This window comes from Rattus norvegicus, chromosome 13 (assembly GCF_021556685.1).
Source record: "Rattus norvegicus strain SHRSP/BbbUtx chromosome 13, alternate assembly SHRSP_T2T, whole genome shotgun sequence".
Lineage (NCBI taxonomy): Eukaryota > Metazoa > Chordata > Mammalia > Rodentia > Muridae > Rattus > Rattus norvegicus.
The window spans coordinates 47,067,690-47,089,919 of NC_141546.1; the positions used below are offsets into that span (position 1 = coordinate 47,067,690).

Sequence of the window (22,230 nt, forward strand, 5' to 3'; positions counted from 1 at the left end):
CGACTGGCGGCCTCGGCGGGTCCGCACTCTCCTCCTCCTCCGAGTGCAGTTGCAGGGCAGTCTGGGGCCAGGGTACCGCTTTGGAGTCGATTTGTTTATTAGTTTGTTTAAGAGCAAAACCTGTCCTGGAGTGGGGGTGATGGGAGTGGTGCCTTCCTGTGCAGCGGGTGAGAAGTCAGCGTCTAGCCTCGGGACTGTATACATTTTCGGCCAGGCGGAGGGTAGGGTTGGCCTTATAAGGATACTGCAGAAGCAAAAGACTGAAAGCTTGCAGGAGAGACTAGGACCTTCAGGCCCGAGTCCCCCGGCCCTCTGGGAAAGTGCTCCTTTTCAGGGCAGTACTTGCCCCTCATTTCTCAGTTCCATACAGCAGCAGCTTTGGTGTTGTGGTGCTATGATAGAAGCTGGAAGCCCCAGCAAGGCTGCTGAGCTGGGGTGGGTGGGGTGGGGAGGCCAGGGGCTTGGCAGGCTTCTGGGATGTGAAAAGAGGTTACCATGGATGAGGTTAGTGCATACACCCTTGTTGTCTAGAGGTTGAAGTGTCTGCACTCTGCCAGTGCTTTTGCTCCTTCAGGCTAACCTGGCCCTACACCTCACCTCCCTTTTGGTATCTTTGTGGTTTCCCGGTCCCAGCCCACCAGTCATATTTAGGGTGGAAGTTCTATTGTGTCTGGTTGCCCTGGTATTTTTTTTTTTTTTTATTCAACTTGGTCAGAGAGTTCTGCAGTTTGGACTGATGGACCCTAGCAGAAGTGGGCTAGCTAGTACAACCCCTCCTTTCTCTAAACTACCTGCTTGTCTGGGATACCGCCAAGCAGATGTAAGCGATTTTGCGCTGAATTCCAGCTCCAAACCAAACCTGAGTGAAAACTTACCCCTTACTTACTGTATTTCCACCAGGCCTTGGAAAGAGATTCAGGAGAGAAAAGATCCTGGAATGACAACCCTGGCCCACAAATATTCTCCCTCTCTCCAGCTGCAGCTCCTGCAGCCCAGTCAGTGAGCCTGAAGCTCCTTCAGAGCCTGGCTGCCCCATTCGGGGCAGCATCCATGGAAACATTAAGTTGTGGCACATTTTATAGCCCTGCCTGACAGCCTGCAGTGTCTGAGGAGATGGTGGCTTTGAACAAGAGCCCTGGACCCAGACTGTGGCTGCTTCTCCTTTGGCTTTTGGGTAAGCCCAAGGTTTGGCTCCTGTAGCTCAGAACTTACTGCCGAGCGCATGGGTGTGTGTGTCTGAATCCCATCAAGCTCCCAGGCCTGGCCAGAAGGCAGCCCATCCATTTTCCTTTCCACTGGAACACTGAGTAAGGAGTGATCAATTAGCTTATTTTGGGTCCTGGGCATTTTTCTGGGGTGCTCCTTTGGATTTGCCTGTTGGTCTGGAATGTAGCTTTTTTTTCTCTGCCATGACCTAATTGTGCTCCTACAGACACTCCACACCCTTGTAGGCCCCTAGGTCTCTTTGTGGTGCCCTGCCCCAGAATTTTAAAGGTGTAGTTTGGGCTGTAGGGAGCATCGGTGAGAAAAATGGAGGAATCTCTGTTTCTTTGGGGATGGTGTGACTGATCACAAACTTCCAAGTTCCTCCTGCTTCCAAGATTTACACCTAGTCCACACAATGGGGAGCGGTGGAGAAATGAACCGGAGGCTCGGCTTTGAGTGAACCCCGGTGAGACTTCCTAGACCTGTGAACACGGACCGGACCATTTGTGAATTTAACTTCATCTTCATATTCGTAAAGTGGGAGGGAGGGTATCACGGCTCACGGGATTGTTTTAAATACATTCCCTGAATGAAATTGTGCGTGCAAAGACAATCAGAGAACTGCAGAGTACCCCACAAAGATCAGCTATAATATCCGTCCTGAGAGAGGAGGGAAGAGTCCGGGGTGTAGATGGAGTAGGAGGAGGGGAATGTGGAGTAGGGAACATCCCAGAACCTTTCCTGTTTGAGTAAGGGAAACATGGTGTGATAATGTAAGTGCTATTCCTTGTGTGTTCCTCTTTAAATAGAGCTGACAGATGGGAACTGGGAGAGAAGGACTATTTAGTGGTTGTAGGGGCTTGGGAGAAGGACTTTCCAAAGGCTGCCTACTGCCTGTGGATAGGGCAGTGCTGACCTAGCAAAAATCATAATGGCTAACAAGTCCTGGTGTCAACCAGCGAGTGAGTACGTGACAGAGGTGGGATTTGAAGCAGGCAGGCTCCCCGCAGACCCCGTGCTCATAGCTCAGTATCACTTCCAGAGATAGAGACCAGGCAAGCAGCACAGATATAGAATACAGTTATAGAGTCCCTAAATACCCCAAAGGTGGCACCAGACTGGAACCCACCTTAGATGAGACACTTCTCGAGGACAGGGGACTTGGGGAGATAATTCACATACCCAGCCTGGCCCTGCTGAGCATGATTCCCCATTGTTAAGAAGTGGAAGTGTGGATGTGAGAAGCCTTGGGCTCCCATATTGCTTGCTTTTCCTGTCAGGATAACCAGATCAAGGCGTTTTTGTTGTCCTGGCAACTTCGGTAGTAGATTTGGGCTTAGGAGGCTCTGGAAAACTTAGGACAGCTTCCTTGTTCAGTGGTTCCCAACCTCCTAGGCTGCAAGCCTTTAATACAGTTCCTCGTGTTATGGTGACCTCCCCCCACCATAAAATTATCTCCTTACTATTTCATAACTGTGACTTTACAACTGCTATGAATTATAATATAATTTGTAATATATCTGCTTTGCAGGGTATTTGATATTCTGCCCTTGTGAAAGGGGTCACCAAAGGGGTCGTGACTCTGGGTTGAGAACCGTAGTTTTAGTATATTTGTATTAGATTAATTTGGGGTATGTGTGCGTGCGTGCTTGTGTGTGTGTGTGTGTGTGTGCGCGCGCGCGTGTGTGTGCATGTGTGTGTGTGTGTGTGTGTGTTGTTCATGGGGGGGTATGGTTGTACATATACGATGGCATGCATGTGGAGATCAGAGGACAACCTTCAGTTCTTGCCTCTCACCTTGTTTAAGAGTAGGTCTCTAGCCAGGAGTAAACCAAAGCTAGCTGGCTCCTCCTGGATGGAGATGCTCCTGTTTCTGCTCCACATCGCCCTGCCCTAGAGCATGGGCTTTTACCTGAGGTCTCCTCTCAGCCCTCAGGATAGCGGATAGCGCTGCAAGGATACCCTAATTGAGCCCCTGCATCTGGTTTTGTAAAACAAATGTGAGGAGATGGTTCTTATCTCCCATGAACGGACAACGTGTTAGAACTGAGCAGGACCTTGGAGATGACCTCCTTGAGAAGTGGCCTCAAGGTCAAAGCTCTGCTAGCAGCACCGGGACTTGGTGCTGATTCCAGGGCTCAGAACAGAACCTGCTCTTCAGTTAGCGCTTCAGCCAACCCTGTCGCTGGCTGGCTGGCTTCCTTGTTGGGAAATTCCCCTCAGAACCCAGGGAATAGAATTTACTCACTCTGGTTAAGCAGACTTAGAACTCTAGCTGCTATTCCTCTGTCCTGAGAGCCCCCTAGAGAATGCCTCATAGTACAGAATTTCAAAGAGAAGTCAAGCTCCTCACTTGCCTCTTTGGAGACATCTTGATGTACCTGTGGCAACACCCCTCCCGCCCCCCACTATACTTCTTCAAAACAGTGCTTCTCAGCCTCGGTCACAGACACTAAGCATTGCTGTCCCCACAGGCTACTTTTTTTCCTTTGTTTTTATTTGTTTGACACAGGGATTCACTAGCCCAGGCTGACCTCAAATTTACTATGTAACCTAGCCTGGCCTTGATCACCTTCCTCTGCCTCCTGTGTGCTAGGATTCAAGACATCCGCCACCATACCTGCCCAAAGTTTCTTAGCTAGACTTTGAACCCAACAAAGAAGGAAGAAAAAGGATGCCCTCGGGCGAAAGTTCAAGTCCACAGAAAAGTGGGAGGACACGACAAACGATGCCACCTAAGTCTCTCATTTGTAATGCTCACACCATTCTCTCTCTCTCTCTCTCTCTCTCTCTCTCTCTCTGTGTGTGTGTGTGTGTGTGTGTGTGTGTGTGTGTGTGTGTGTGTGTGTGTGTGTAAGTGTACTACATGTGTGCCTGGTACCTGTGGAGGTCAGATGAAGGCATCAGATCTCTTGGAACTAGAGTTACAGATAGTTGTGAGCCATCATGTGGCTGCTGGGAATCGAACCTGGGTCCTCTGTAAGAGCAACCTATGCTGTCATCCACTGAGCCACCTCTCCATTCCCGCCTCGTGTGTTTAACCATAGCACTATGGAGACTATAAGCAGGAGGATTACCTCACGTTCAAGGATAGTTTGAGATACACGGTGATTTCCAGGCTAGTCTAGGCTGTAGTATAAAACCCCGTTTCCCACAAACGAAAACGGATTAGTGGCCTGGTGTCTGTGAAAATGCTTTATAGCTGTAAATACCTACACGAGGTATCACTAGCGCGGTACCTCGTATAAGTGTGTAAGGAAATACAAAGATTTTGGAGATGCTCCAAAGAGACAAACAGCAGAGGAACTAAGCCCAGGCTCCTTCGTAGAGGGAGAGTGGGTGCTAGAGGAGTGGAGGGTCCACAGGAGTGGCAGCATGTGAAAAAACACTTAGTAAATGTCAAGGCGTAAGTGGATGTGAAAGAACTGGGCTGGGACTCTAAGTGGAAGCCCTTGAGTACCTGATAAATAAAGGGAAAGACAACTTTTTTGATTAAAAGGTTTGTCTGTTTCTGCATTTGTATTTATGTGCACTTGTGTGCAGGTGCCAGTGGAGGCCAGAAGGAGGCACTGGAGCCCCCCCCTCCCAAGCTAGAGTCACAGGCAGGTGTTAGATGTGGGTGCTGGAAACTGATAGAAACTGAACTGGTCCTCTGCAAGAGGCATCTCTCTAGTCTCCTGTTTTCTTTGGTCAGTTAGCTTGTTTGTTTGTTTGTTTGTTTGTTTGTTTGTTTGTGATAGGGTCTCATATAGCAGACATCTTGAACTCACTATGTGGCTGAGGCTGGCCCAGAAGTCCTGAACCTCTTGCCCTGAGCTCCTAAGTGCTGGGGTTGCAGGCCTGCACCGCTATGCCCTACTCTAGTTTATTTGCTTTGTGGGAAGGGATCTGAAAGTTGAACATAAGGTGCTTGGTTTTTTTGATTGGTTGGTTGGTTGGTTGGTTGGTTGGTTGGTTGGTTGGTTGGTTTTGAGAGATTGTCTTACATAGAGTACAGGCTGGCCTCAAACTCCATATCCTCCTGCTTCTCCTTCTCCAGTGCTGAGATTTACAGATGTGTGCCAACATGCCTGGTTAGGTCCTTTTTTTGAGTGGCCTGGGCAAATGAAGTAGTCTAGGGGTGTAGAGGGAGAGCATGGGGGAGGGGCGAGTTCCAGAATGACTGCCAACATCAGTGTGAACATTTGGTCCGATGCAATGAGCCTGGGTTTCCATGAGAGCCTGGGTTTCCCCTGTTGGTTGGAGAAGAGGGCAGGATGGTGAATTTTGGGTTCACACGAGTTTCAGTTTAATTCTTGATCCTATCATTTTCCTGGTTGTGTGACCTTGGGCAGGCTGCTTAATCCCTTTCCTGTTTTATAGTTTCCTCACCCGTAAAATAAGTATTTTAATATCGACATTTAAGGACTGTTGTGTGGATCAATAAGACAATACCCAGCACAAAATAGCAGAGGAATAAAAGGCCAGTTTCCTTCTTTCTTCCACTGCCTCTGGACCCCTCCCCCAGCTGCTGACAAAACACGATGGCATTTGTATGTTGTGGAGGTATTTCCCTGGCTGTAGATTTCCTTGCTCCAGTGTGCCTGGCCTTCAGTCACACCCTGGGTACACACACCCAAGCTGCAAGCTATCCCCCCTGAGAAAGTCCTACACCTGCTGCTTCTCTGGAGACCCTGGGTGAGGGCGCCATTAAGAAGGTGCTTATGAGTATGCTCTGCTGAGCCAAGTGGCCCTTTTTACTGAGGGTAGGTTTAGGCTCTTTCTCCCTTGGGACCTTCTTATGCAAATTGGAGGATAGCAGATGGGAAGAAGGTGTCAAGCCACATACCTAAGAGGTAGCACCAAACTGCCTGACACCTCCCTCCCACGCCCATCACTTTCTTCTTTGAAATTCTATATGACTTTCCCGCCCGAGACTGGAAACAGACTGGAAACTGTTGAAAGGTGGTCAAGGAGGGGGTTCTGTTCAGCCGTCATCCGGGCTCACTGAACAAGCATGCAAGGTATACATACATACAGGGCATAGGGAGACTGAGGGCAAGGAGATTGGAAGAGGGAACTCAGGGAGCTTCTAAGGCCTTTGAGTGGTAAGTGGGATAGAAAGAGGAGAAAGTAAGTGTGTGTGTGTGTGTGTGTGTGTGTGTGTGTGTGTGTGTGTGTGTGTATAGCCTTTCAAGTCTGATTCAGGTATGGATGGGAATCAGGGCTTAGTCAGGCCCCACCCTTTTGTACCTACAGCTGAAAGTGTCGAATACAAACTGACTGTCACTGCCACATGTCTTGGGTTAGCCAAGCAGGGGAAGCCTGGCAGAATCCCCCTGAGGTCTGGTACCATCACAACCTTGTCTGCTCCCCACTCCTGGTACCTCCTGTAAGTATTTCCTTCCTGTTGCTCAGAGGTTAGGGACACTGAGGATCTCCAGGAGAATATCTCATCTCTTAGGCCCCAAATGGGCTTTTTTTTTCTCTCTCTCTATTAGAATGGATGTAGTTGAGTTCTTGCTCAACCCTCTGGTTTGGGTCCTTGACTGACTTAGAGAAAGACTAGGCTATCCCTCCGGGCTGGTACCAGAGACAGGGGGAAGCTCTCAGCTGGGAAGGCTGGATCAGGCTAAGGATGGAGGGATCAGTGAGTCCAAGAGGCTACATGACGAGCAGTACTAGATCATTCTAGAGCAGGAGATTGTGGGCTCAGGCCTGGAGACCAAGGGGGCCTGCACTAGAAGGCTATAACCACCACTCTCTGATGGATGATCGTCTCTCCCACCAAGGTTTCCCAAGGCCGTGTGGGCTGGCCACTCTTCTTCCTCAGCTCTTTAAATGCAGATTGCCCTTGAGGGAGTCACACCTTGGCCTCTCACACCCCTGTGTGAATTAGTCTCTGATGCCCAGTTGTATTCTGTTGTAATGGGGACTTGTTTTTCCCCCTCAGTGAAAGATGCAAACTGGTTCACTTTCTTTTCTCACGTCTGTTGTTCTCCTTGTCTGTGTTGATGCTGTGGTTTCCTCCGGCCTTCCTGAATCAGGAAATAACTAGCCATTTCTGGCACTTACAAGAGGTCCTGGAACCCTCTGGGGACAGGCTCTCTGGGGTCTGTATTTTCCTGGAAGTCTGTTTCCCTGGGTGCTCCACCATATAGGCCAGAGCTGGGGTGCAGAGAAGCCAGAAAACTGCATGGGAGGGGACAGGGCTATTTATCATTTTTTCTTCAGAGTTAACCTACTTTTCTCAGATGTCTTTGCCAGTGATACTAAGAATGTAACCTCAGATCTGAGCCATCCCTCCTCTTCTTAGGAGGCAGATGAGGGAGGAAGGGAGATGGGGGTGTGTGTAGCTGTGAATTCCGAAAGTGGGAGTGTAGGGATATAGGAAGATGTAAGGAGGGGTGGGGGGAGGATCCAGGGTGATTGAGAGGTGTGGGGTGTAGGGATTTGAGACAGGATGAGTACAGAGTGAGCAGGGGAGGGTGTGGGATGGGTGTGGAGTGGGAGGAGGTAGGAAGGCTATGTGTGGGATGGGAAAGGTGTGTGGGGGATAAAAGGCAGGACCATGCTCGGTTTGTGTGAGTCTTGCAGCTTCCGTTGCTCAGGAATGAGTGCCGTCTACCAGGGACTTCACATGGACTGAATATACTCCACCGTGTAAGCACGCGGCTACAGTGCTGATTTAGGAATGGCGTAGAGGGAGGACCGTGATCAGGGCCTGCAGACACAGCGGATGACGCTTCCTACCCAGGAGAGATAGAAGTTGGCTTCTGGCATGGCACCCGGACTGGTCAACCCCTTTTCTGGTTCTCAGGGACGGTTGGTGGCTTGGCCCACAGCCTTTCTCTGCTTAACTTACAGGGCCAAGCCAGTGGCAGACAGCTGCTGGCGGCCCACCGTCCACACAGCTCGTCACCGCCCACTGCTTCGCACATTCAGACTTACAGGCAGTCACCCCTGCCCTCCCTACAGATAGGACTACTACAGGAGGATGCCTGCTGGCTTTCTTTACTCCATGTACCTGATCATTCCGAGTCTCACCCCATGGGCCTCCTGGTCCCAGAGCTCTTGTATATTTGCTTACAGGAAGAACACAGAAGCAGAGTCTCCTCCACAGGGTCTATGGCTCCTATTCCTCCTTGCAGCAGCTCAGAGGGTGCCTTACTCTCTCCTGTCACAGACAAGAAGACTCTATCTAGAAGGGAGTTTAGCCCAGAAAGTTGTTATCAGAAAACCCTCAAGGATTTGTTACCATTTAAAGAAGGCCCTGCAGACATTGTTCTGTGTCCTCTGGCTGGTCCCAGGTTTGTGCAATTGCCCCAACGTTCATGCCCATTATACCAGAGGCTGGACCTAATTTGACATATTCTCCAACGCCGTCTCCCTGCTCTGTGCCAGCTCCAATGGGTTTGCACAGCCATGGGGGACTTGGAAGCCACCATTAGCACGGCGTGATTGATGGGTAATACCCTGCTCTTGCTCTCCCCTCTGGGGAAGCCTCCAGTCCAGCCGGGTGTCTCTCTATCCTCTGCCCTGACTGGAGAGGATTGACTGTAACCTGTTGGTGGCCTCTGTTTTCCTGGGCTGGGTACTTCTGGGAGGGCTTTTTTTTTTCTTCCACCCAGGAAGGAATCCTAGAAAACTGGATTCCATAGTGTGTGAGCTGGGATCTGAACTCAGGCTGCAGGTGACGGTGCTGGCCTAGGTTTTAGAGGAGGTCTCAGTTTGCATGAAGCAGTGTTGACACTGAGAACGAAGATGGCTGATAGTGAGGCAGAACCCCTGTGTCGCATTCCCCTAGTACCTGGCCTCTGTCCGCCTCCGGAGCACAGTCTCGGTATCGCACAGTACCTATATAGCACTGTAGTGAGTGAGACAAGGGCTCCCCACTGTCAGTATATGGAAGTGGGGTAGTTTGGGGAAGTAGGGATGGGGTTGTGTGAGAGTTGCATGGATGGGACAGACCCAACAGTTCCCTCTGCTGGAGGCCATGTTTGGTAAGATATGGTCCTCATAGGAAGGTCCTGCACTCCCTAGAGGAGCCCGAGGCTGGACTGAAGGAGACTAGCTTGTTTGGGGGACTCTGGTAGGGGAAGGGAGGGAGCACAAAGCAGGAGCCATGGAGCCAATGAGCCAAAGGAGGCTGCTTTAATTTGACTAAAAGGACCACTTGCAGGGGAAACGATTCACAAGGGTTAAAAGAACACTGCAAAGAAAGAATATAGGCCAGCGAAGAGAATGACCTTGGTGCGTGCAATGGACTGTGGCCTTGCCTTAAGTTAGGGTTACTACCACTATGACATCATTATGACCAAAAGCAACCTGGGAGGAGAGGTTGGTTCTGCTTATACTTTCAATTAACAGTCCGTCACTGGAAAAAAACAACTGGCAGGAACCTGGAGGCGGGAGCTGATGCAGAGGCCATGGAGGGGTGCTGCTTAGTGGCTTGCTCTCCAGGGCTTGCTCAGCCTGTTTTCTTCGAGAACCCAGGACCACCAACTCAGGTTTGGGCATCACCCACAATGGGCTGGGCCCTCCCCCATCAATCATTAAGAATATGCCCTATAGACTTACCCACAGCCTGATCTCACAAGTGAATTTTCTCAGTTGAGGTCCCCTACGCTCAGATAGCTTGTGTCAAAAAACTAGCCAACACAGGCTTCAATACAAAAGCAGGGAGTGAACCTTTCCATCTTCCTGGGGGAGGAGCTGGGCTTCTGGCAGGAGACCCGGGGATTTAATGATGTTCCCTGTTCCTGCTGGAGTTGGTGAGGAACAGGAAGGGCAGGGCAGCAGGTGTGTGGTATGAGGTGTGGGGCCTGGGCTCATAACTGTAAAGCCACTGCAATGTGAGTTTGGGAGATGGATAGAGCCAGAGGTCTTCCTTGGAGGGAAACATGGACCAAAGGGATTAAATCCTTATGGCAAGCCACATGCTCTGGGCCTTACCTGTAAGCTCAACATTTGGTGGATCAAAAGTTCAAGACCAGCCTTGGCTACATAGTAAGTTACAGGCCAACCTTGGTCTTCATAGAATCCTGTCTCAAAACCAAACCAAACCAAACTAACTCAAGGTATGATGACACATATCTTTTATCCCAGCACTTGAACAGCAAAGACTGGTGGGTATGAATTTGAAGCTAGCTTGGTCCACATAGCAAGTTCCAGGCCAGCCAGGAAGACCTTTTCTCAAGAGGGAGGGGGAGGGGAGAGGGAGGGAGAGGGAGGGGAAGAAGAAGAGGAGAAGGAGGAGGGGGGAGGAGGAGGAGGAGGAGGAAGAGGTAGAAGAGGGGGAGGAGGAAGAAGAGGTAGAAGAGGAGGAGGAGGAAGAAGAGGTAGAAGAGGAGGAGGAGGAAGAGGAGGGGGAGGAGGAGGAAGAGGAGGAGGAGGAGGAATCAAACAACAAAAATCCATGTCCTCCAACCCCTGGATGGCGTGTGTTCCAAGGGAGGTACTTCCTAAGACAGCATAGGACGAGTTTTCTTCCCTTGAGTAAAAGCTACTAAAAGCTGGGTTGTTCAGGGCTGTGTGAGCATGAGGCCCTCCATATTTTTACCATCTCGTCTGAGAACTCTCTGTGCTCTTGCCCTGTGAGGTATAGCTTAGGGTATGAGGTTCCTCCCTGCTCCATGCCCCAAGGAGGGGTTGAATTATTTACATGTTTACCACCTTTGCCACACTGAGCGCTCCCTGGAATTACATGCCAATTATCTGAATGTTCCCTGTATTTGACGATTCTCAGCATACTGGTGTCAGTTCTGTGGTGTGGACTTTGGAGAGGAACTAACCCAGAGCCTTTAGGTTCTTTGGATCTTGAGCAGGTCTGAACTACAGTGGGGTGTCTGGAAGCTTCTCTGCCAGCTATCTGCCTCAGGCCTCCCTCTCTGGCACAGGCTCACAGGAGGGAGGGCCTGCTTTCTCCCTGCTCTCTGACTCTGCCCTGGCCGCATTGCCCTTCTGCCTGTCCCTAGTCATTTGCGGGCCTCTGTATAGCCTGAGTATGTTGCCTGGTACTGTTCAGACCCTGGCACCCATCTACGTGACCGTGAGCATGTTCTCTTCCTTCACCACCTGACTACCCTATCTTTGGGGGAAGCTGTCAGTTCTTGTCTTCCAAAGAACCCCTCACCTGTGGTGTCAAGCCAGCTGTACCTTTGATCACCAGTGAAATGGGTGCAGTCCAGGGACTCACCCTACTGAGTCATGACTCCAGGGAAGGGGCCAGGAGTTTTTATGTGTTGGAAACGCTCTCCAGATGACAATTACAGGTATTCAAATGTGGACTATTGGACTACGTAGGATGTCGTCCTGTGAGTGTGATGTTTTGTGGGCGAGCTAGGAGCTTTGTATTTACATAAATTGCTGTGCTACTTAGGAGATCCAAGCTGAAGTATTGATAGCAGTCCTTCGAAATGCTTAAGTAGAAACAGAACACAGACTGGTGTGTGAAGCTGGGGAGGGGAACCTGGCTGTCAGCGATTTCCCTCTCTTCTGAGATCTAAATGGCAATTGGCTCCTTGATCTCTCCCTTCCAGTGCTGGGGTTCAAATGCAAAGCATCAGGAGGCTCAGTGGTTAAGAGCACTGGCTATTTATTCTTCCAGAGGTCCTGAGTTTGATTCCTAGCAACCACATGGTGGCTCACAACCATCTGTAATGAGATCTGATGCCCTCTTCTGGTGTGTCTGAAGACACCTACAGTGTACTTTTGTATAATAAATGAATCTTTTAAAAAAACAAAAAAGCAAAGCTTTCTATAGGCCAGGCAAGTACTCTGTTTCTCAGCCTCACAGCCTGGGCCACTGTTTGCTTTTTTTTTTTTTTTTTTGATTGATTGATATTGATTGATTGTATATGAATGCTCTATCTTCATGTACACTTGGGTCCCAAAAGAGGGCATCAGATCCCATTACCCTGTGGGTGCTGGGATTGAAACTCTGGAAGAGCAGCCAATGCTCTTAACTGCTGAGCCATCTCTCCAGCCCCTGCTGTTTGCTTTTTAAAAGAATTCCTAGTACCCTTTAGGACCAGTGGACCAGAGCAGTTTCCACTGTGTCTGCCCAGCCAAGGCTGGTGGGGAAGAAACTCCATTGGACAAGGGAGGCTCAGGGGACATGAGGCCCTGGTTACTGGAATAGTTGGTCCCCACACCTGGAAAATGAAATCCCGAGTTTTTAGAGGAAGCCAGTTCACACTGTCTGACCTCCCCTTTCCTCTCTGAGCCTTGGAGATGGCTGGGATGCTGTTTGTCCTGTCTCCTTGCTTCCATGGCTGATAGCCTAGCGTTGTTTTTGCCCACAACCAGAACTAGAGGGCACTTTGTAGTCTTTTGGTTCATCTGTGCACCCCTCTGCCCTATCAGTACCTAACCCAGCCCCACTCTGTGTTGGAAAAACCCTATGCAAGGATCCCTCTGTGTTCCAGTCACCCATCACCTCGTCTATAAAATCCTCACTGCTACAGACTTCGGTCCTAATATTGTGACTCACAGCCGTTCTTTGTGGAAGTATGTTAATTTGGAGCTTGATAACCTCAAGAGAATAACTTGTAATTTTTTTAAGTCTTTACTTGTTGATTTAGTTTGTTTTGAGACAGGTTCTCATGTAGTTCAGGCTGGCCTCAAACTCGTTATATGATTGAGACTGGTTTTGAACTCCTGATCCTTCTGCCTCCATCTCTTGAGTCTTGGGATCATGAATGTGTACCACTGTGCCTGACACGACTTTTAAAACTAGCTTTTCTAGTTAAGTTGAATTCTGGATACAGTATTTTAATTAAAAATTTGTATATTAGCATTTTACTTGCATGTATGCCTGTGCACCGTGTGCCTGGTGCCCTGGAGACCAGAAGAAGATGCTGGACGCTATGGGAACTAGAGTTACAGACAGTTGTGAGCTGCCGTGTGGGTGGGTGCTGGAAATTGAACTCAGGTCTTCTAGAAGAGCAGCCAGTGCCTTCAACCACTGAACCATCTCTCCAATCCCAGAATAAAATATTTTAAGACCATTTTTGAGATTTGTGTAAGGGACGTGGGGTCCAATTTGGGGGTTTGGAGAAAGCTCTTAAAGAACGTAATCTCAGAGTGGAGTCACAAGAGGATAAGTTAGAGTCACACGAGGGAGCTGGATTGAGAAAGCTATGCCCAGATGCACACGCTTGGCATCAAGTCAAGAGGTGTTAAGTGCATAGGGATGCAGGCGGAGGTGACAGGGAGAAGGGCAAGAGAGGCCTTGTAACTGAGGCCAATAGAGAGCCATTGAGAGGTTCTAGGCAGGAAGTGCAATGATCCGATCCACACTTTAGAAAGAACCCCCAAGCCTTGAAGAGGAAGTGCTTGTGGCAGGCAGGACTGTTAGGAATCTGTTATAATAGTTCAGGAAAAAAGGGGGGGGGGGCTTGAACCAGGACAGTGGTAGTTAGCACAGGAGGAAAGATTAGCTTTGGGGTGTGAAGAACAGAGTCACAGCTGTGATGGGACTTCAGATGAAAAAGAAGGGCTGGGGTTGGGGATTTAGCTCAGTGGTAGAGCAGCGCAAGGCCCTGGGTTCGGTCCCCAGCTCCGGAAAAAAAAAAAAATCTTAAGGTGGGTTGGCATACAGCCCTGTAGCATAGTGTGATGGCCCGGTCAGTCCAATGTTGAGCACTTTCCTAGTACCCTGTAAAACAATAGGATACTCTTTTCTGAGACCATTTTCCCACCGTTGGATAGCCAAGCCTGGCTATATTGTCCTGTTCTTCTAATTCCTTTTAATTTCAAATAGTAAGACTCCTTCAGAGTCCCCAGACCCCAAGGGGGTCAAAAATAAGTAACCTTTTTTTTTTTTTAAGAAAAAAAGTTATAGGGGTTGGGGATTTAGCTCAGTGGTAGAGCGCTTGCCTAGCAAGCACAAGGCCCTGGGTTCGGTCCCCAGCCCCGAAAAAAAAAGAAAAAAAAAAAAGAAAAAAAGTAATTTTTTTTATATGAGCACATTATAGCTGTTTTGAGGCACACAAAAAGAGGGCATCGAATCCTATTACAGATGGTTGTGAGCCACCATGTGGTTGCTGGGAATCGAACTCAGGACCTCTGGAAGAGCAGTCAGTGCTCTTAACCGCTGAGCGTCTCTCCCATCCCAAAAGTAACCTCTAAGGAGCCATGGAAGGGTGGAGAGGTCAGCAGGTGAAGAAATGAGCAGACAGCTGCCTCAAGCTCCTTCATCTTTGGGAACCTGCTAAGGACAGTAGTAATCACACCTCAAAGCCATCTACAGCTCTAACCAGATTTGCCAGGGTCCTGGGAGGGCACCTCAGCTGGAGGAGGACCCGTCTCCTATTTTGAATTGAGTAGAACTTAACCACTCAAGAATCTGACAGAGCTGGGGGTGTGGTCAATGGTGGAGCACAAAGCCCTACTTTGTATCCTTCCATTCCTGTGCATGTGTGTGAACACGTATGCACACCCCCCCCCACATATTCCCCCACACCACATACATACCACACTCACCACGAACACACCATACCACATACACACATCTCATACATACTCGTACATGTATACCATACCACCACACATGTAGCACACGTGCACGCCCACACATACAGATACATACACATACCATACATACCACACCGACTTACATACTTCCCATCCTCCACAACAGACCCCACACCACACACATGCCACATACACATACCACATACACACACACACACTCCCCCCACTCCACACATGCCACACCACACACACAGACCACTTACATTCTCATACATGTATACCACCCCACACACACATACCACACATACCTTGAGCTCGCACAAGTGCGCACACACACGCCGTACAGACATGACCTAGGTGTGGTGGCACATACCTATAATTGCAGCACTTGGGAGGTAAAGGCAGGAAACCCAGGAGTCATTTTCAGCTACACAGTTCACCTGCCTGAGTTACAGAGTCACAGAGTCAACAGAAACCAACCAACAACACACAAGATCTCTCTGAACCTTTCTACTGTTGTTTTCAACTTCACGGTCATGAGGTCAACTTCATGGTTCACACTTCATGGGTTTGTTACCCCTTGCATGAAGCTGCCCTGTAGAACAAACACCATCTGATACTTTGGTGTAACAGTGAGCTTCCGGGATGCTGTTGCTAGAGGTTAGAAGCGACTGCTCCACACCCACAACCACAAACACAAGCTGTAGGATCTCCTAGGAAACCGTTCTATTGATTTTTATTAAATACCATTAGCCTACCACAGACCAGTTAACTCAGAACCTATTGCATGAGTGGGCATTGAGCTGTGAATAGTTCCTGTCCTTCTAAGCTACAGCTCGAAAGCCACGCGACAGACCGACCTCGTCTCAGCTCTTTTCATGTTGTGACTTCGGAAGCAGAAGGTACCAACCTCGGGGTGAGCGGCAGATTCTTATGTCTAAAGACAGCTGGCCTGTGGTTCCTATCTGGCTTCCTAAGGGCCAAGGGATCATCCGTATGTTGGCAGATCCATATCCAGGCACTGTGTCTCACCTGTCGTTGAACTTCGAGTAATTATAAGTCTGCTAAGTAGAGCTGTGTTGTACATTTACATTTTGCTGGGGCTTAATTGACATGCCACAAACAGCATATATTTAAAGTGTACAACATGATAACTTTGGCATATGAACACACTGATGATGTCACTGCCGCCCGGCAAGATAATGAATGGGCTGCAGGCGTAGCTCAGTGGTAGAGTGCTTGCCTAGCATGCTCGGGCCATAGTTGTGATCTCTGCAGAGAGGGAGGGGTGGAGAGAAAAGCCAAAACCAGATAATGAGCATATTCATTGCTCCCAAAAGTTCCCGTCTGGCTTCGGTGCTCCCCCAACCCCCAGATAAGCACCCATCTGTTTTTTCCTCTCGGTCGCTCCGTTTGCATTTGCAGAAATTTCCGGTACATGCAGCGATATAGGCCCATACGCCTGTCTGGCGGGTTTTATTCAGCAGAATTAATTTGGGACTCATCCACGTGCCTACATATGTCAATAATTCATTCATTTTCATTGCTAAGTAGCACTAGTCGATATATATGTAGATGGATCACTTTCTGATTTGTTTATGACAGGGTCTTAACAGAGCTCAGGACAGGCTTAAGCTTTTTTTTTTTTTTTTCTGTTTTTTTTCTTCTGCTTTTTTTTTTTTTTTTTCAGAGCTGGGGACCGAACCCAGGGCCTTGCGCTTGCTAGGCAAGTGCTCTACCACTGAGCTAAATCCCCAACCCCCCAGGCTTAAGCTTTTTATGCGACAAAGGATAACCTTGACGTTCTGATCTTCTTGCTTCTACCTCCTGACTGCTGGGACCCTAGATGTGCATCATCATACTTGGCTTTGTGTGTTTCTGGGGTCAAACCCAGGCTTTGCGTACGCTAGAAAGCTTGCTGCTAACTGAGTTCAGTCCCCATCGGACTTCATGTTTTCAAAAGAATCACCATACAAACATTTGGGTCATTTCTAGTTTGGGGATTGTCTTAGTTAGGGTTCCACTGCTGTGAGCAGACACCATGACCACAGCAACTCTTGTAAAGGACAGCATTCAATTGGGGCTGGCTTACACTTGTTCAGAGGTTCAGTCCAATATCATTATGGCGGGAATCGTGGCAGCATCCAGGCAGACATGGCACTGGAGGAGCTGAGAGCTCTACCCTCTTGTTCCGAAGGCAGCTGGAAGACTAGCTTCTAGGCAACAAGGACAGGAATCTCTAAGCCTACCCCCACCGTGACACACTTCCTCCAACAAGGCCACACCTCCTAATAGTGCCACTCCCTGGGCCAAGCATATGCAAACCGCCACAGGGATATTATAAGTAAAGCATCTATATTCAGTATTTGAGGCTTATTGTTTTGTTTTGTACTCATCTGGAGTGCATTGTGTATTATCTATTTGTAGTGCCAATATCAAGCTCAGCCTGTGCACACAAGGCAAGCGTTCTACTGATGAGCCATAGCCCCAGTCCTGTATTTAACGCCTGTGGACAAGTCTGTAGCGCTGTGCGATTGAGTCATAAGCAGACGTGCACTTGCCCTTTCCAAGGTGGTCATGCTATTTTACGTTCCACTAGCTATGTGTGACTGCATGGGAGCTGGTCTCTCTCTTTTCTGTTAATTTTTGGGTGTTTTGTTTTGGTTTTGAGACAAGGTTTCTCTGAGTAGCCGTGGCACTTACTCTGTAGTCCAGGCTGGCCTTGAACTCAGAGATCCACCTGCCTCTGCCTCCCGAGTGCTGGGAGTAAAAGCCTGTACCACCACTGCCCCAGCTTCTTTGATAATTTTAACGTCTAGATTTATGTATTTTTATTGTATGTGTATGGCTGTTTTGCCTGCGTGTATATGTGTGCACCACATGTGTGTCTGCTACCCTGGGAGCTCAGAAGAGGGCATCAGATTGACTGGAACTGGAGTTAATGACAGTTGTGAACCACCGCATGGGTGCTGAGAACTGAACGTGGGTCCTGTGCAAGACAATGCTCTCAGCCCCTGAGCCATCGCTCCAGCCCCTTCTTCTTAATTCTTGTTCTGAAACATCTCCCATGCTACCCAGGCTGGCTGTGAACGCCTGGCTTCTGCCTTTACCTCCTGAATGCTTGGATTATACCAAGTGCCACCATGCCTGGCTTAATTTTTTTTTTCCTATGGCACTGGGGTTCAAACCCAGGGCCTTGAACCTCCCAGGTCAATGTTTTACTACTAAGCCTTGTTGACAGACCCCTCTCCTTCTAATTAAAAAATACTTAACTGTATTAATATTATGTGCACATATAATAGAAGTAGGTGAGTGTGGGTGCGTGTGCCACACCACAGCGTGTGTGTGGAAGTCAGATGACAACCTTTAGGACCCGGTTCTATCTTCTCAGATGAGTTCTGGTGACTGAACCCAGGTCCTCAGGTTTGTACTACTAAGCCACCTCACGGTCACACCTAACCTTAATTTTTGAACGACACCTAGGCCAATGGTTCTCAACTTGTGGGTCGTGACACCTTTGGAACTCAAACAAGCCTTTCATGAGGGTCGCCTAAGACCACAGGGAAATACAAATATTTACATTATGGTTCATGATAGTAGCAAATTTACAGTTAAGATGTAGCAGTGAAATGATTTTATGGTTGGGGTCAGCACAGCATGAGGAACTGCATTAAGAAAGAGTCACAGTGTTAGGAAGGTTGAGAACCACTGATTTGGGCAGTGCTGGGGATGGAAGCCAGGGCCTCATGCACGCTGGACAGACAGACACTTTACCAGTGAGTCTGACCCTAGACAACCATCCTCTTTGGTTGAAGAGACCGGGCTTCCCGTTTTTTACTCTTAGCTGCTGCTAAGTACCTGTTTTTGAAGGACTCATGAAGGTTGTCCTCTGATCTCCACATGTATCTGTGGCGTTCGTGCCTTCCCCTAAGAGCAAACAAATAAATAATTGTTAAGAGGAATAAATCAAGTACCTCTTTCTTTCCTGGGAGCCCACGTGATGGAAGGAAGGATAAGAATTAGGACCAGAGATGGAGACGTGTGTACAAGGATGGCTGGATGACTGTAATAGAGTTGCCCTGGTCTCTCTTTTTGTCTGCCTTTCTGTTTTTTTACTTCTGTTGTGGGCATTGAGGAAAGGGACAAATGGCCCGGATTATGTCACTTTATTGTCACAGTATCTGATTATTGATAAGTCTTGCTTTATAACTGAATTACATTTTTGCCTGTTGCCTACAGGTCCCGAGACAACATGTACCTGCTGCCCTCCATGCCGGACGCTGGCAGGAAGTAGAAGGCTTCGTCGTCGTCTCCTGTGCCCCTCGCCCTCATCATGTCTTCGACTCAGGGCAATGGGGAGCACTGGAAATCCCTGGAGTCGGTGGGCATCAGCCGCAAAGAGCTGGCTATGGCTGAAGCCCTGCAGATGGAGTATGATGCTCTTTCCCGGCTCCGACATCACAAGGAGGAGAGCAGGGCCAAGCAAAACACAGAGCCCTCTCTTATCAGCTGGGATGAGCCAGCCTTGGACTTCTACAGCAAGCCAGCAGGCAGGCGGACAGAGCTCAAGCTCTTGCGTGGTCTTTCTGGCTCTGATCCCACCCTAAATTACAACTCCATTTCCCCACCAGAAGAGCTCCCCAACTCTACCTCCCAGGACCCACGGCCTGGCACAGATCCCTGGCCCAAGGGCTCCCAATCTGGAGACTATCTCTATATTTTTGATGGCTCAGATGGGAGATGCTCTCTGTCTCCAGTATCAGGTGACACCGATGGCTCTTGTAAGAAACTATCCCCACCTCCTCTCCCTCCTCGGGTCTCTATCTGGGATGCCCCTCCCTTGCCTCCTAGGAAGGGATCTCCCTCACCCTCCAAGATCTCTCAGCCTGATGACATCAACAGTTTCTCTTTGGTGGAACAGCCATCTGACAAACTGCTAGGGGCCCAGGACCCAGGAGAGGGAGAGCTACCCAATGGTGGGGGACAGCGACACGTGCTGGGGTCCGTGGACTACGACGGCATCAATGATGCGATCACGAGGCTCAACTTGAAGTCCACTTACGATTCGGAGATATTGTCTGACGCTACCAGGGGCTGGAAGGAGGGCCGAGGACCCCTGGACTTTAGCAAGGACACCTCTGGGAAACCTGTAGCCCGGAGCAAGACGATGCCCCCTCAAGTGCCCCCTCGAACCTATACGCCCCGATACGCCAACCGAAAAAACGCAACACCTGGCAAGAACCGCCGGATATCTGCCGCTCCGGTGAGGACCTTCCTTCCTGTGCGTTCCTTTCAGAACGTAAACTTGTTTCTCTTTGCAGTTCCAAATTCAGATCTACAAAGAACTCACTCCGCCTTTAGTCCTCCCTTTTGCCCTCAGGGCACTTGCAGGTTGGGGAGGGATCCAAGCTAGGCTTTATTATGGGAGGCAGGGCCAGGAACATCAGGAAAGTCTGGCTCCTGTTCTAGGCTAAGTTTCAGTGTGATGATCAGAAGAGCCCTTCTGAGGCAGGTGTTTTGAAGTTCTGGCTGCTGATTGTTACTTCTTTCATGATGTAAGGACCGAGTTAGGAGTCATCAAGCTCACACTGGTTGAGTGGTGGGGTGGGACTTGAGCCGCTTCTGTCTCCTGAGGCTCTACCCTGCCGATCACTCAAAGCGTTGACTACTTGTTTAGTGGTAGGTCACCCCCCCCACCCCCGTCCAGATCTCCACAACAGCCCATCTGATGCTCCAAAGCCACGCGGCATGAGATGGCAGAGCTGGTATTAGACCCTGGTCTAATTCCAAAGTCTCTCCCTTCCTCACTGCTTTTATCGTGATAAAAAATATATCTTACACATTTGCCACTGGCCATTTAAAAGCATACAGTTTAATGGCAGTTAAGTGCAGTCATACTGTAGGGGGCGTTTACCTTTACCTATCTTTCCCCACTCTTTCCTCAGTGAAAATAGTCAGAAAAAGCCTGGCGGTATGATAATGCTTTGCCTTATTTATCATATACAACATATAATATAATATAATATAATATAATATAATATAATATAATATAATATGTAAAGAACAAAGTCTCTTCATGTCATCCCAGATGGCTAACACAGATGTGTTCATATGCCTTTGGCCCATAAGTGTCTCTGGAGGAGGGGACCTGAAGGCCACCTTATTTACCCTTGACTTCTGGACACCCTGCTCCCAGAAGTCAAGTGGCTGCCCCATAGCTTCGGACTTGTGTAGCAACTTATGGCCCGCCCCTCTTTGCAGCCCTTTCCTCCTTACCCTTTGTCTCAGAGCCCTGGGGCTTTCCCGCCTCCTGTCCAGCCTTAGGGACCAGTTCCAGCCCTGCACAGCTGCACAGTCCTTCCTTCCTCTGCTTTTGTAGACAGTCCCTCAGAGCCTAAACAGGGTGAGCTGCAACTTGGGAGCTCAGGCTTTTTAAAGGCTCAACTCAGAGGTGGGGCTGCTCCTGCTATTTATAGGAATGGGGAAAGTTCATCACACAGAGCTGGGCCTGCTCACAGAGTCAGGCAGCCTGGGGTAGGTGGTAGTCAGTCACCTTTGTCTCCCCTCCCCCATCTCATGTGTCATCAGAGTACCGAGAGGGAGCCTGACCTGGCCCGGAGTCTCCTTGAAGCAGGGAGGGCAAAGCAAAAAGCTCTTGCCAGTTCTGGGGTGGGGGAAAGAAACGATGCGGCAGTGGTCCCCGCCACCTCAGCTTGGGGCAGGGGCACGGCCTGCTGGGAGGGGAGACCCCTTGAGCTCCGCACCTATACCCCCACCCCGCCTTCGCCGGGCTTCCAGCCGGAATGATCCTACTTATCCCAGGCCCAGTGAGCCATCTCTGGAAAGGGCTAGGTCCAAATGCCAGCCTGGTACCCCCGCTGCCAGCCTCTGCTTGGCAGACTCCCCCGACCAGCATCGGACGATGCCACCAGGGCCTGCCAGCCGGGCAAACGTAAGTGGCTTTTGTTTTCTTACGGTGCCAGGGAATGGTACAGAAAGGGTATGAAATGGCCTTCAGTGGCCATTCTGTTTGTCCCTCTCCCTCCCTGCCTCTCTTGCCTCTGCTTTCTCTCTCTGACTCTTTCTCATAGGTTAATTGCTGACAGTGGTACTATTGTTTGGACTGGAACACAGGCATACTCTTGGCAAAGCCAGGGCCTCACATGCCAACTGTCCCCCTACTGCCAACCGCCCCCACTGCTGCCTTATCCTTCATGTACTGCCACCCCCACCCTACACATATCCAGGGGAGCAAGAGTGACCAGAGGGAGGGACATTTGCAGTCAGAACATTCAGGGAAGAGCTTGGTTGCTGCCTTGTGCCCTGAGAGGCCGGGAGGGCATAAGAACAGATGAAGGGATGATGGGAGGTGAGGTGGCACCCGGACCACAGCATCAGACAGCCCTCTTCCTCCCTGGAGCAGCTGTTAGAACCTGCCGCCTTTACCAGATGCAGCCTGGCAGTCCATGGAGCTGAAGCCTCATTCCCTGTGGCTGCCCTGGGTAGGCCTTTGAGGCCTGTCAATACTGGCTTTCTTCCTTGGGCCTCATTGACAGTTTCCTGGGG

The 22,230-nt window shown here is 49.5% G+C and overlaps 1 protein-coding gene and 1 long non-coding RNA gene across 13 annotated transcripts in view; one reads left to right on the plus strand and one right to left on the minus strand.

Annotated features, from left to right (window-relative positions):
- The window catches only part of Pik3c2b (phosphatidylinositol-4-phosphate 3-kinase, catalytic subunit type 2 beta), a 61,414-nt gene that overhangs the window by 1,038 nt on the left and 38,146 nt on the right, over window positions 1–22,230 (plus strand). For 9 of the 11 annotated variants that reach the window (XR_015635096.1, XR_015635095.1, XM_087580122.1 and 6 more), the window contains 1 exon segment: window positions 18,904–19,927. Coding sequence is in view for 6 of the 11 variants with exons in the window: in XM_087580122.1 (XP_087436248.1) it covers window positions 18,998–19,927 (930 nt within the window). In the remaining 5 variants the exon portion in view is untranslated. 11 annotated transcript variants of the gene reach the window in all.
- On the minus strand, window positions 4,707–21,069 carry LOC148001608 (uncharacterized). Of its 2 annotated transcripts, XR_015635901.1 has the most exons (4): window positions 20,941–21,069; window positions 18,523–18,591; window positions 15,038–15,108; window positions 4,707–5,438 (listed from the first exon to the last, which is right to left on the minus strand). It is a non-coding gene; the product is annotated as an uncharacterized LOC148001608 (long non-coding RNA). The 2 variants fall into 2 exon arrangements; XR_015635900.1 differs by lacking the exon at window positions 15,038–15,108.